General features: G+C 29.6%; 1 protein-coding gene across 1 annotated transcript; it reads right to left on the minus strand.

The window, feature by feature from the left end:
- Positions 1-435: 435 nt before the first annotated feature.
- LOC116777916 (transmembrane channel-like protein) lies at positions 436-13,482 on the minus strand. Its single transcript, XM_032671722.2, has 15 exons — positions 13,463-13,482; positions 12,514-12,585; positions 8,969-9,131; positions 8,724-8,892; positions 6,712-6,850; positions 6,539-6,643; positions 6,272-6,460; positions 5,903-6,135; positions 5,637-5,828; positions 5,315-5,563; positions 3,854-5,228; positions 3,175-3,771; positions 2,887-3,106; positions 1,464-2,822; positions 436-1,200 (listed from the first exon to the last, which is right to left on the minus strand). Exons 1-14 carry the CDS (start codon positions 13,472-13,474, stop codon positions 2,161-2,163), a joined length of 4,377 nt encoding a protein of 1,458 aa, XP_032527613.2. The 5' UTR covers positions 13,475-13,482; the 3' UTR covers positions 436-1,200; positions 1,464-2,160.
- Between the last annotated feature and the right edge of the window lie 1,946 nt (positions 13,483-15,428).

Raw genomic sequence — 15,428 nt, forward strand, 5'->3', positions numbered from 1 at the left:
GCGCCGCCCATAACAGACCTCTTCCTATATGCAATTATCTCCAGTGCTGCTTTTAAAGTCAACGTTTGTGTTGTAGTTATAAATGTATAGTTTGTAATCTTTTTTGTTTGGATCAGGGTAGTGTTATAACAACAAATATTTTAAATGTGAATGGGTTTGTTGGTTTATACATTTAAACTATGAGCTGCTTGTCATTAAAATTTATTAACCATCGAGGTTCCACAAAAATATCGTTTACCCCAAAAAGGCTTATTCCTGGGATAATGCAAGACATATGTATATAATAAACAGCATCGAACAAATGTAACAATAACCATCAGGGCTCTCAGTTTTATGTTAGATTATGAACGAATTGAAAATATAATAAATATAAAAGATAAATATGCATACTTACACAAACATGAAATTAAATCAAACTAATTTAATAAATGTGTTTTAAATTGTATATTATTAAAGACAAAAATAGCAAATAATGGAAAAATAAGCAGTTTGTATTACTTGCATGATTACAATATCTCGTGTTGCATACACAAACATGATATCGAACATACAAAGAAATTGGGCGACTAAATGGAGTCAGCGATGCATGGGGACTGGCGACACAACCATCTTCAATGTTATCAAGTAATATCTCCAACTTTGCTAATCGTACTGAAGCGTAAGAGTTTCCAGTCTCAGGAGGGCTTTTGCGACATCCTCTCTCATTATACGTAGTGCCAATGTCAAGGTATCTTTTATAACACCCGCCAATAAAGTCTGGGCTGTAATACTTGTTCCCTAGTTTGGGTTTTGATGTTCCTCGAAAACATTTTATTTTCAGACGATTTCGTAGTCGATGAAGCCTATTGTCACTATTTCCAAATACATCATAACAATATGGCGTCGAAAGATTCCCAACATCTAAACCACAATAATAACATGAAGCCTTTTGTTTCGGTCTATAAAGAGACGACGGTTTTTTCTTTTTCCGCCTTATGATACTCATTGTAAAAAGCGATTTTGTCGTACTAGTTATATTGGTAAGGTTTTCGGATGTAGATACGCCATCTGAAGTTTTCCACCAGTTAGAAGCAGTAAAATCATTTTTAAAAGCTTCCTGTTTATGTTGCTCTTGGTTGCTTTTTAAATAAAAGGGTAACGTTTGCTTACTTCGAGTAGGAATTCTTGTGAAAGAGGTAACTGTTATAGTCTTAAAAAAATCTGTAAGAATCAGGAATCAATTAAATTATATTAACACTTTTATCCATTAATACATCTTTAACAGTTCATAATTTGTTTTTAAATATCGTTTTATTGTACGGTTTCTTTCTGGTTACCCTAGAGGTAATTTCATAGCTTAAATATTAATGGAATGGATTGAATGGAATCGAACCGAATGTAATATTATATAATATTGATATGCATATTCTGTACATCATTAAATTTATTCACTACATAGGTAAATAGAAGTCAAAAATGCTTACCCAATACCTTGTTTTTGCTTTTTTGTAATGTAGGAAAATGAGTTGGAAAAGTCCTTCTAGTTTTAATAGAGGTTACTCTTGATTCAAAAGTAGAGGCGATTGTCGCTCTCGAAATAAAGAAAGGATCAGTTGAAATGTAATTTGTGTTATATAGGAAGTCATTATTGGTTACTGGATTTTTCATATAATTTGTGGTCTCAAACTCATTAGTTTGAGTTTCCTTATCATACTGTACATTTTCCAAGCCTTCATTTGTATGTAAAAAACGTTCAACTCTTTCTTCAGGGCTTACACTTATGAATTCGAAATCATATAAAGCTTCCGTTGTTAAGTCAGCGTTTATTTCTTCTGGTAGATATTCATAACGATTTTTTAGTCGTGACAACAATGAACCTAATATTGTTTGCCAAAGACTTATAAAAATAGTAGAAAAAAATATTGGAATGACAATTTCCATAGTGAAAGTGACATTTAATATTTCTTAATATTTCTTAGGCGTTGGCTTTATGCTATATGAAATTTCTACATAAAAACTACATAGTTTTACAGTTTAATTTTTAAAAATTCTTATTTTTAGTTTCTTTTACTAAGTTAGTAACTATCCTCTAAAATTGTAAACCTTAGTTGTTCTAAAAATAAGTTGAGCTAATTAATTGATGATAACTATTTTGTTACTATAAAATCTTCAGAAATTTTATTAAAGTGAATATTGATACTTGTGTCCAGCGCTTTCATTATCCTTTTCCTTTGGACTTTTGTTTTCATTTATACTATCGACACTACTTTGACGTTTTAAGGATTTAAGATCGGAACATTTTTTATTTCTTTTTAGGTGACCTTTCACCTTTTCCCCTTTATTACTGTGCTGTATTTTCATTTCATGTTGGGTATTAGTTATATTTGGAGGTTGCAATACTTCGTCATCGCTTTCTGTATTGCTAATTGTTATAACTGGTATAGCCGACCCCAATGAATCATTTTGCTTAGATTGTTTGCTAGAATTAAATTTATGTCTTTCGGAACCACTGAGACTTGCTTTTCTTTTATCGTTATTTTTTTCTTCTAGGCCAACTCCATTTTCTGGAAGTGACTCTGTTTTTTTTAGATTATCATAAGTATTAAATTGGTCTTTATCTATATTTCCCTCAGTTTTAAAATCCACGATTGTTTTCCTTTTACTTTCAACCTTTATAGACACATCCATATCGTTCATGTTTAAAATTTCTCTTGGTAGTACCTCATGAAAATCGCTATCCGTTTCTTCTTCAATATTTTTTGGGATTGGTGAGGTATCACTGATAGTTACCTCGTTAGTTTTTCTATCGATTGCTAAGCTAACAATTTTGGCAAATATTCCACCTGGGGCAAAAAACACTTTTTAATTCCGAAAGCAACATAAATATTAAATTAAATATGTTTTTACCTTTCTTTTTCATTGTTTTTTTGGCAGGTTCTTTAGTAATATCACTTGTGGTTTTTCTATCATCAGAATCGATTGATTTTGATACAGGAAGAGAAGGTAAAGCTTTTTTCCATCTTGAAAAAGGTGTGTTGTCTATTGACGAAGATCCTCCCCTTCTTCTTGTATCTGCTAATTGAAACATCTTTCTACGTTCTTCAGTGCGTTCTCTTCTTAGTTGAATCTAAAAACAATTCATAATTAAATACTTTGTCTTACATTCCATCTCATAAATAATAAATTTTTACTTACTTTTAAATCATTATTAGCTTCTCTTAGAGAATTGGTCAACGATGTTAAGTAGTAAATAATTAATATTAACAAAACTAGCAACGGTATGACTATTGCTGGCGAAGCAATATACTCCAATGTAAAATTAAGACTGGTTGGTAAAATTTTATAGATATTATTTGTCAATATCTTGTAAATCTTGTCATATTCTGAAAAAGGACCACAGTGCCATGATGGTGTTACCCAAACAATGGTATAGCCAACTGGTAGAACGCAAAGAAATAACATTGTCAATAACAATGCTAAATAAAAATTGTTACTCTTAGATACTCTAAACACTACTTCATGTGGTACGTTGCAGGTCATGACTGCCCACGATCTTAAATACATCATTATCATCAGTTTTACAACATTCAATACAACGAGTCCTGGCGAAAAAAACATTCCCATCCAAACCATCCCTTGATTGTTAATAAGATGTAAGATGTTTTCGGCTATTTTAAAGTCTCCATATTCAGGACATTTCTTTTCCAAATCCCAACACCAACATCTATTCATATATCTGACAAATAATGCCCGGAAAAAATCTGTAAATAAAGTTCCTAACAAAACAAAAACCTGAAACAGGATAAGGATATCTTAGCTAACAATGTTAACGTTTTATTATTAAATTTCATTAAGGATTAACAATTTTACTTACAAGATCCATCATTGTTAATTTCACCAATTCCTGACCAAACATGGTTTCCCAACAAAGTTTCAATAATTTTTTTCTTGTACCCATGGTCAAGTTATACATTTTTCTATGATATTTATCAAAAAATACGGTGTCATAAACTGTGACGTTAGTTTTGTTGTGATTATATGCACCAGTACTCATTTGTAATGTATTACATTTTGTTATGTAGCATTTAACATTGACAACAGAGCAATTTGACATGAAGAAAATTTGAGTTACATTTTTATCGCCACAGCTTACTGAACAATTAAAACTTATATTTGGGCAAACATATACATATTCAAAAGTACTTGGTAAATTAGTAGTAGATGTAAACATATCTTCTGACGATATATAATACGAGGACATTTCTGTGGTAATATCTTGTTGAGAAATCTCTGGGCTAGATTTTATTTCGTTTTCTACTGTTATGTCATATAATTTATTTGTAATATAATTTGATTCGTCGGTTAAAGGAAAATAGGAGGAGGAGGAGCTCTCTGTATTTACTTCAGACACATATGTCGTTTCTTCTGTGTAAACAGTCGTATATTCATTACTTGAACTAGCTGTATTTGTTTCAGATTCTGTAGTGGCACTGGTATCTATTTCATAGACATAATCAGGTATAGTGATATCTGTCCAATTTATATTATTTGATTGAGTTGAAATATTGTCATTAATAAAACCCTCGTACACCGCAGATGAATCAGAGTAATCAAAAGAAAAAGCGGTCGAGTTTGATGTATAAAAATTACTCTCGGTGTTAGTATAAGCTTCCGACGTGATGTCGATTTTCCGTGCAGAATATAAATCATAATTTTCATCGGAATCACTATCATCCACTTCTAAGCTCTCATTAGATTCCAATACACCGGAAAATCTACTAATATTTCTGAGTTTTTCCAATTCTTTAGCTATTTCAACATTTGCTTCATTTTCTTTACCAACATCTTTTTTTCCTCTTCTCGCATTTATTGAAAAAGATACGCTCCTCGGTTTGTTGTGTTTCCTATCATCTTTTTTAGTAAACGGTAAAATATTTAAAAAGGTCGGTGTATTCCCTGTGGCGAATGGTATTTTTTTCCGTTTTCCATTTACACTAGAATTTGTGCTTGTAAAATCAATTGGCACAGTTAACATATGACATGGTAAACAGGGAACGGCTATTTCAAAACATGTTATTGGTAAGGTGCCTATTAGAGTTTCGCTCATATTTAAAGTATTTTCAGAAAAAAATGTGGCATTCAAGTTTAAAGTTGGTTGTAATGAAATTAATTCTTTACTCATGCCCTCAATCTTACTAAATAAGGCAAATATAAGTGAATATAAGTTAAGTAAATTAAGAAGCATAATTCTGAAAAAAATTAAAAAGTAATTTTTCGTTATTTTTATTAAGTTTGTTGTATAGAATTATTATAGGTATAGAGGACAAAAGTTTACCTGGCTAGTTGCAATCTGAGTTGTTTTCTTGGATGATAGTGTTCCAAAAGACCAAGAAGTTCAAATAACAATGGAAATGTAATTGAAATTACAGTAACCACTATAGTGGTTTCATTTTCACGCCACCAACTGCGTATCTTAGCGTTATCGTCTGAACGATACACTACTGTCACAACGGCATACGCTGAAACCGCCAAAAGAATAATAACGCAGATGTTTACGACTGCTCTCAAGGATATTATTCGCCAACTGAAAATAACAATTAAATTACTGATTTGTCAAAAAAATATTTATAATTTTTATGAGCTTTATTGAATCGCACTTTCTTAAGTTCTTTTTCTTTTCGGCTTCTTCTAGAAGAGCTTCCTTGAATCCTAATATAACTGATGCAATACGATTATGTGCGGTTTCAGCATTACCTATCATAAAGTCCCAACCAGTAAAAAGCTTCCAAGAAAAAATACATTCATCTTCTTTTTCCGACAACTTAGACATTCGAGAGTTTTCAGCCATTCTGAAATGAATGTAGTATTTCAAAATGTTGCTGTCAAAGTAATAAACAGTTTAAGAAATGAAATAATATTTTACTTTCTTAATATGGCGACAAAACTATAAATGTACACGACCAAACCAGTGAGAAAATAAGCGAGTGGCATTCTATATTGGTCTCGTTCCACGTTGCTATAGTAGCCATAAAATATAGGAGAGTATTTAAGGACACCTTCGAATTCCCAAAGCGTTAATAAATTTGTTGCATTACGATACTCATCGTCCATAATAATTTTTCTTTCTCCGTCTTGAAGAGGATTTGCCGTAAGGTACTAGAATATTATAAAGAATTAAATTTTAAAATAAGCTCTAAGTGTAAAAGTAATAAAATATTTATGATATGACTAAGTCAAAATGGATATCTGTGACACAATAATTACTTTTCTCTAACATATTAACCAACCGTACCTCAGGTATTATTACAAATACGAGCAATATAAAACCAATGACTAAGTTCACCCAGAACAGCCATCTCAAAAATGTAAAATAAGATGCAACGACAGAGCCAAAATGCGACTCAATTTCTTTTATGCGCAATTCCCAAGGAATGAGTAGATTTGATGTATTTGCAGCTTCCCTTTTCATTTGTTGCCATTTCTATTGAGAATAAGAGCACTTCATTATTATAACATATTTTGTTTTGCTACGAGAATTTCTTTTGTATTCTAAACTTACACTTGCTAGAAGTATATTAAACCTCGCATAGATGTCTCTCGTACTTTTGGATTGAGCAAGTCTTTCTTGCAGTTGTCCTTCATGTCGTTTAACATAACCTTTTGCCTGTTAAATATTTATGGTTAAAATAGAGTAGTCCTAACTACTTTAAAGGCGTTTCATAAATATATTACCTGATGAACAATTTTTAATTTCCTTCTCATTCCAAGTGGTTGTTGTTTGACTGAACCAAGAACTTCCTTGTGAAGATGTATGTTTTCAAAAATTTGTTCCTGGGTAACAACTGGTTGCTCATCAATGGATATAGCAGTGCTGTTGAAGAGAAACCATAAGCAGAAAGTAGAGGAATAAGAACCTATCAAAAGAAATCGATGTTTGGTTGCACATATATATATGTATTTATATTTATAAACATATGTTTTTTCAATTATGAGTGAATTGCGTTAGTATAAGTAGGTACGTTTGTAACACAGTTAAATGTTTTAAGAATTCACCCAAAAATATTATATAATTAGAACTTGTTAGGCGCAGAAGGGAACTATCACAATTTGCCTACCTGAATAACTAGTTAGAGGCACCGAATAGTTGTGGAATAACTTTCTAACTATAGATAAAATCCTTTTGTTCTGAACTTATTTTTAGTAAACCAATTAAACGTTTAAAAACATAAAACAACTTATCTATTTTCTAATGCTTCTATGAACACATGACACACTCTTTGTTCCTATTGTGTTTCTTTACCATCTTTTGGAATGATTTATTTATCCCGCAATAATTTATGCTACGCCTTTAAAACTTTTAATGAAGACGTTAAAAGTTAGGGTGAGTTAATATTTTTATATTGCATTTTTTGGGAATTTAATGGTAAGAATAATGTAATAGCTTATCATCAAATGTTACATTTTTAAACGATTATTTTGTTTTTGCGTAAAAATTGGAAAAAATACATTTATACAAAATCGTAAATCTAAATTTCGTTTTTATAGTAGACATTGTATCAAATAAGATGTTATTAGATTTAGCATTTAAAGGTAACTTACTGATTGAGCCAAGAAGAAGAGATCTGTTAATAGATCTATGTTTATATATTACAAGTATTGATAAACATGGGTATTGACACAGTCCAAGTTATTGTAGAGAAACTGTGTTAAATAAACACAAACATTTTGAGTGATTCACTATGGTTCTCTAGAACAGGAGTTCATTACTAGTTAACATTACATTCCTATGTAATGTTAACTAGTACGTTTCTATGTAATGTTAACTCGTAATGAATGCTTCATAGACAATTTATTTCTTGCAAATTGTTATTGTCAACTGAAAAATCACTCTAATTTGCCCTAGGTCACCTAAGAAATGTGATTATTATATGCTAGATATATTAGGTTAAATATTTTTAAATAAAATTAGTTTTTTCAACCTGCGTTTTACGTTTTAAGAGCTTGGAAACTAATTGTTTATTCAGATATTACATACATTTATTTTTATTTAGGTTAAATTGCAACAACTCTTCAGCAACCCAATTTCTCTGGAGATATGATTGATTGTTGCCTTAAAGTAAGGTGTATACAATTTAAGACAATTATATTTCTGATACTTTATACGAATTAAAGAAAAGGAGGTAATTTTTGTCAACATTGTGGGGTGTTATCGATCTATAATGTGGTACTGTATATATTTTTGTACATGAATAACACAAAAATCATTTTTACTTTCTGTGTTTACTGTGTAGGTATTAATTTAGAAGTTATAAATTATAACCTTTACAAATAACGTGGTGCAAGAAGTTAGCAGGCTTGTTTTTGTATGTCTGTTTTTGGAATGACTATGAAAAATCTGATTTGGGTTTCATACTTCAGCATGATTTTTAGATGCTTTTAAAAGTCTGGTTTACAGTAATTTTTCCATTTCATTTTGGTCGTTCAGAATATATGGCACATACTTCTGCACAAAAATGCTTTTGCTTTGGAGCCTTACTGCATTCTAACACTAAGAATTATAATAAATGATTATTTTATTTTTCCTTATATTAGAGTGTGATAATGAAAAAACCAAGTTATATTGGATCGAAATTTGTATTAGCTTTAGAGAATAATCTTCGCAAAAAAAAAATAATACGATTTTCTTTTTATTGATAGAGGAACAAATATATAATCATAATTTTTATAAGAGAATATGTACTCACTCTCCAGAACTGGTAGTAAAAACGGAGGATCTTCTTCTTGAACGATTTTCGTCTGGCAAGAATGGAGAAGATGGGCGTCTTGACCGACCCTTACGAGATCGACGCACACTAGCTCGACGTTGCTTCAGAACGGCACTCAAACTTGAGTAATCTTCATCTTCAGAGCCATCTGGATATAGAGATATAAATTTTTTATTAATTTTTGGCCAATAAAGCATTAAAAATTATAGATTTCATGCGGTTACCTGCCGCTGTTGGCGAAAATTTGACTTCATTACTAGCTGGTGTGTCGGCAGGTAGGTGAAAAAGATTGACACCCGAAGAAGTCATACTGCCAGGGTCCGCCCAGGTGACTGACCATCGATCAACGGACGGTTGCGGTGAACCAGGAGGGCGGTCATAGGAGCCCTAGTATTAAATGGATATTTTGATATTGTTAAATCCTCTCACCTCTGTATAGTCTAACTAAGTTACTTCATATCAGAAAAGTTAAGCAGTGAAAATAAACTTCTAAATTATACATTTTATTTGGAATAAAAATTTGTAAGCTAGTAACACGTTTGGTCGACATTTTTTATACGTCTTTAGTTTGTCGAGTTCTGTAAATGAATAAACGACTGCAATATACTTAATAAATGGAACGTTATTACAGAGGAGTGTTTTAATTTCCGGTATTTCTATTTGCACTTTTGTCAAATAGTGATTTAGTAATAACACTAACTTTTAAAAATAAAAGCACACTTCATAAGGGACAAATGTGTATTTATTGTTAGGTTTTGAAAAAAATATTTCACTATAACAGAAACCATTATTTTTTTTTCATTGTCTTAAAAAATTGATTCACCATAAAACAAATCAGCATAAAGGAAAATAGATAAATTCCAGGACTGACCGTTGACTGTAGAATAATCTGACCAGGGGTCGAGAGAAAGCTACTTCGCTATCTGAGGGTAACAGTCGGACTGTTGGTATCGGCAGTCAGTAGAAGAAATAAAGTTCGTCAGGAGGCAATTAATTAAACGATTTATTACACTGCTCATTCATTTTCCGAAGCATCGCTATTCGACACTGTGCCTCGTAACGATCACACTACACGCTCGTTGTACAAAAAGTATTTACCATATAACACTGGCATTTTAAGTTTTATTAAGAAACTGTTATATTGTATGGAATTCCTAAATGATTTTTAACATAATTCAAAACAAGACGTACCTGGAAATATTTAATAAAAGTAATTAATTTATTAATAAAAGTAATCAAGTTTTGATTATAATTAGAATACACAAATTAGTTTTAAGTGTGAGATAAAGTAAAATTGTTTAAAAAATACTGTCAGAGGTATTTAATTATATCGAATAATCTCAGTTTTTAATTTTTTTTAGTGTAAGGTGAGCTTTACCAAAGAAAAAATTAGAACTATTCTTTGGCCATTATTGTGAGGTGTGGTATAATTTATTGGATTACGACCAAAACCTATTATTGCTTTGCGTCGGAGATTTTTTCTTACATTATAATATTACAAAATGCAATAGGTACAAAAAAAACCTAATGTAGAATTCTTAAAGTTTTTATAAAATGTTATTATTTCAAACATTAAAAACGTTAAGTTAACCATTAATTTAAATTAGATAGATATTAAAACTTTTTTTTATTAAATCCCTGACAAGTGCCGTGTCAGAAAGCAGTCAGTCTTCGGCTGACAAAAAGCGACCAATCGCTTCTACTTATTAACAAATCCATACAGGGTTGTACTGAATTTTGTGCGTTATGTGTAAAATAGGATATTTTGAATTAAGAAAATACAACTCACATAAAATTTTAACTAAACATTTGATCCCAATTTATGCACATTTAAAAGACTTTTTTCACACAAAACTGTTTTTATATTTATTGCATAAATATGGGTTTTTTTTTTTATCCATAAGTCTAATAATTATATATAAATAGTTCTACTCATTTAAAGTTTTTATTATAGGTTCTTATCCAATAATTTACATATGTATTATACTAACACATAGCCTTAAAAAAAGAATCTAACTATGACTTCGTGAATGATAAATGGCCTAAATATTTATTTTTTATTCAGATATTTCCAATTTAAGAGTTTTAAATAAAATAAACATTATTTAAAGTTATTGTATGCCGTGTACTGCAAACACTATGTAAAATTTAAAAAAAAAATTATGAAATATTTTGGATTTTATAAACATTTCTATTCATTACATCAGGTAGGTAATATTAATAGTTTCTCTAAATAATTACACCAAGCCAAATAATACATATAATTTTAAGTAAAAAAGTAACTGCGCCCAGTCTAATTGGTCGAGTCAAAATCAAAAGGTGTAATGAAAAGGTTGGTAAATCAAATTTTTTGTAACACGATCTCCAACCCTGACCGCTCATTCCATTAATGAAGTTCCCAACCTTTATTTTGTAGTAGCATAATTACGGAGCGATTTTATTTCAGAAAGCTCAATTACTATGATACACATATTCATTATTTTAATAACGAAATGTATCATACGACAGGAGAAAGATTATTTGAGGTGTAAATTAATTTTAGCCGCACATTTCATTGATGACACAGTTAACATAAAAATTATGAATATATCCCGTTTTTAGCGTAACTCATTTCTACTAATATATATTTTTTATATCTTTTATAAGTTAATAGTTTAATTGTCTATTTTTTTTTAATCTCAACAGGATATTGCTCCACTGCCATTCCACCAGTTGGAAGGTGGGGGAAAATATAATTTAAAACTACTATTTAAAAATATGTAAGCAACGTGTAACTTTTATATTGTATTACTAGTGTTAAACGTATTACTAATTTACTATTTAATGACTTTTTATTTCTTATCTGTATTGTATAGGTATTTAAATGTAAACTGCTAATATTCTTAATTTTTTTTTAATAAATTTATAAAATCGGAAATTATTGCCTGTCTCTTATATAAGGTTTGCTAATCTTAATATATTGTAGACTTTTCAAGATCATCTCATTTCAACATTTGTGAAATATGTTATTTCTATCAAATTAGATACCTATTGTTTAGTAAATTTCCTTCAATATTTATTTCTTGGGACACAAAAAAAGTGGATAACTAATTCAAAATTCTTGTCTATATTTGTTATAATATAAACATTGTAATTGTAATTAAAAGAAAAATCTGATGTTATATAAAAAACGTAGACTTATTAAATAAAATAAAACTTAGAAGATATTACATATTACAAAATATTTGGTTTTGTTTTCATTACTTACAAAAATGATTTTTTTTTAACTTACTTTGATTCGAATGTAACTATTTAAAAATTTTTTTGGTTTAGAGAAATTATTATTTATAATGTGTCTCTGTTTAATTAAAGTACAAAGTCTCATTCAAATTTTAATGAAGAGAATGTTAAACATTTGGTATTCAAATACAACTTTTCTTACTATGATATTTACCTTTCTTTCTAAATTAAATCCATTTCATCAAACGGTAAGTTAGTAATCTTTAAGTTAACCGGCATTCAATAAGACTTTCAATGAAGTAGTTTTATGGAAACATATGGCTGAATATTGTCTGATTAGTATGTCTAAATTCCATTGCGGAAACCAAAACCTGACTAAAATTGATGACCTATCAAAACATCACGAGAGCATCTAAATATAAGATAATTGAGCAACAATTGCGTACCCTCAATACGAAAATTGGACTTGAATTCATTTTATGTTATAAGTTTGTATTTTACTACCTTATATTTTCGTTAAAATAATGAAAAACAAGAACATGACACTAACCTGTGGCGTTAATTCTAATTTGATTTCGGTGCGCTGTCTCGGTTCCAGCTTAAGAATTCCTTTCTCCTTCACCTAAATAATAATATTTATTATAGTTTAGTGAAAAAAAAAACAATATTATCAAATTTTAACTTTTTCCTTTTTGTTTAATTGGAATATAGCAACATAATTTCTCTTAATTGTTTTGAAAATATTACAGGAATGACTAATAGTTGTGTTCTTAAAGTCTACATGGCCCCTACATTTATTTGTTTAAAGCAAATATATTATATAAAATAATTTGAACATCTTTCTAGATAAGAACGTAATTTCCTGCATCTTACTTAGATTGTTAAATTATTATGAGAAACATATCCTTTACTACTTCAAAAACCTTATAAACATGTAGCTGTAACAACAAATTAATAATTAATTTGAACTTATTTTTTTTATCGTGTATTTTTTTACGTTATTACGAATGAGTATTATCACAAACTGTTGTTTTTTAAGATAAAGGAAGTATGTCATATGCTCCGGATGTTATACTCGTCAAATAATACGGATATTTATTTATATCTTCTATTAAAGTTGACCTTTTAAAGCTAGTCGTTGAAAATTTGGTTGCATATAATTGTGATCTCATGTTTTTTTTACCAGAATAATAACTTTTACTTACTTAAAATATAGAGACTTTATCGTAATAAAAATATGTGCAATATCACCATAAGTTTGAGAAAGTCCATATATAGTAAAAAACATTGAAAATAGTTATTGAAAATTATTATTTTTGGCTAAACATAAAAAGGAAAAGAAAATGGTAAAAAGTAATATTAAATTGTGTTGATTATTTGATTTAAAAACGTGATTTTGAAGAGAAAATAAAAATTCAAAGTAAAAGAATCTTTAGACAGCTCTAAAAATAATTAAGAGATGGCAACGGTAAAAATGTATGAGCAAAATGCAACGTTACCTTGGCATCCATGGTGATGGACCGACTACGTCCGCCAGTTGACAATAACTAGGGTTACCTTGTATTGCGTGATGGCAGTCTGTTGGGAAAATGCTCTATAGCAGTTTACTTTAATTATCAGGCACCAACATCAGTACATGAGCTCACTACCATAATTGTAGTGTAATTTACATGAGTACAAAAATTGGTAATTTTTCACTTTCATTCTCACAATTCGTGGAAATAACGATTAGCGTTAGCAATAAAATTATCAAGTAGAACGTCTACCTTAGTACTATTTTATGACATTATTTATTATATCAAATATTTTGACATGTTGTTATTACTCCTATTAATAAAACATTATATCAATTAATAAAATAAAAGAGATATTTTTTTATCAATGGATCAGACTGGATTTGCTCAGAAATAGTATTCTATGGGTTACTTTGTTTTTCCTCAGATGTGACACTAATTAGGGTGAAAAGCTGCGCAGAGGTGGGCTGTCAAAAGGGGTGAAACGACGCAGGTCGCTTTACACCTCCAGCTATATAAAATGCGAATCTAGTTACAATGCAATATCATGGGAAAACAGATTTAATTGCAAAGCATTAGATTAATTGTAAAGTGCAATTACACATTTAACGACCTGTTCTGATTATTTCTTATATCAATAATATTTGAATAGTTCTGTTATATAATGTAAGGTAAGGTGAGAGATTGTGGTACATGGAAGTTGTGTGTGTGTGTGTTAAAAAATTGTTCGAAGTTCAAAATAGTGATTTGCGTATTACTTCCGTGTCTCCAAATCTCCATACACTCAATATACTTGGCAAATATTAAAATTTTGACTCAATTTCAGGAAATCAGTGTATCAGGAGTAATCGGCCTTAAGAGAAACATACCACAAATTGATTTTTTTACATATTATCGTATAAAGAAGTAGGGTAGAAATGTGTTTGATTATTACTGTAAGATATAATAATGTAAATAATAATTTATAACCTGATAAGGTTCAAAAGAAAATTCTAACAATGTTAATGAAATAATTATATTGAATGTATATTAAAGTTAAGTGGAAAGACATCTACTTTTTACTTATAATATAAAACAAGCACTTTATGGTGATGTTAATGTTAAAAAACAAATGAAACACACTATGGTGTTATTGAACTCTGTCTTCATCAATAAAGCTTACTTTATAGAATCTTAGAATAGAATACTTTATAGAATGTTTTAATTCTTAACAGAATTTAAAGGATACTTTTGAATGTAATGTTATTGCTCCTATAAATTTCGTTAGCATTTTTAATGGATTTTGTATTGTGTGTTGTCAAGTGTCGGTCACGCAACGGATTTTATTTTTCATGACATCTTTTTTGTCCATTAACAACTCTGTAAAGCTGACGAATACTACAATTTATAAAATAAAAACGAATATCACCTCTAGGGAGGTCATGCAGATAAAAATGTTTATCAATAGTTTGTTTAAAAATTAGAACCAAAATAGTTCACATTAGATATACGTGTTATCGTCGTTAATTTTAATTGTCAACTACCAACTGAAATTTAACAAATAAAATCAAATCTCATGTAGTTTCATATATTAAATAATAGGGTGTTTTGGAAATTTAAATGTTGTTAAAAATCTTATTATTAAAAAATTTTATTACTTGAAAAGTATTTTATGAGTTCCTTGAACCGCGTTATCTTTCCTTGGATGATACATACCTTATAACGAGCACAGCTTCCGCGTTCACTAAAATTAGGTTCAGTTTGTCAACGTCATCCATCCAAGTTATTTAAGATTAGAACTGTTGCGTGCAGTAATAACTTCCTTTAGTTCCTTCACACTTTAAAATTAGATATTGTCTGAGGATTTTAAGTACTGCAGCATTGGGGTACCAACAAACTATTATGTTCATAAAGAGCCAACACAATTTTACTTACTAGAAGTGTTTAATTCATCCACAAAATTCATGGCTTA

The sequence above is a fragment of the Danaus plexippus genome, chromosome Z (genome assembly GCF_018135715.1).
Source record: "Danaus plexippus chromosome Z, MEX_DaPlex, whole genome shotgun sequence".
Taxonomy (NCBI): domain Eukaryota; kingdom Metazoa; phylum Arthropoda; class Insecta; order Lepidoptera; family Nymphalidae; genus Danaus; species Danaus plexippus.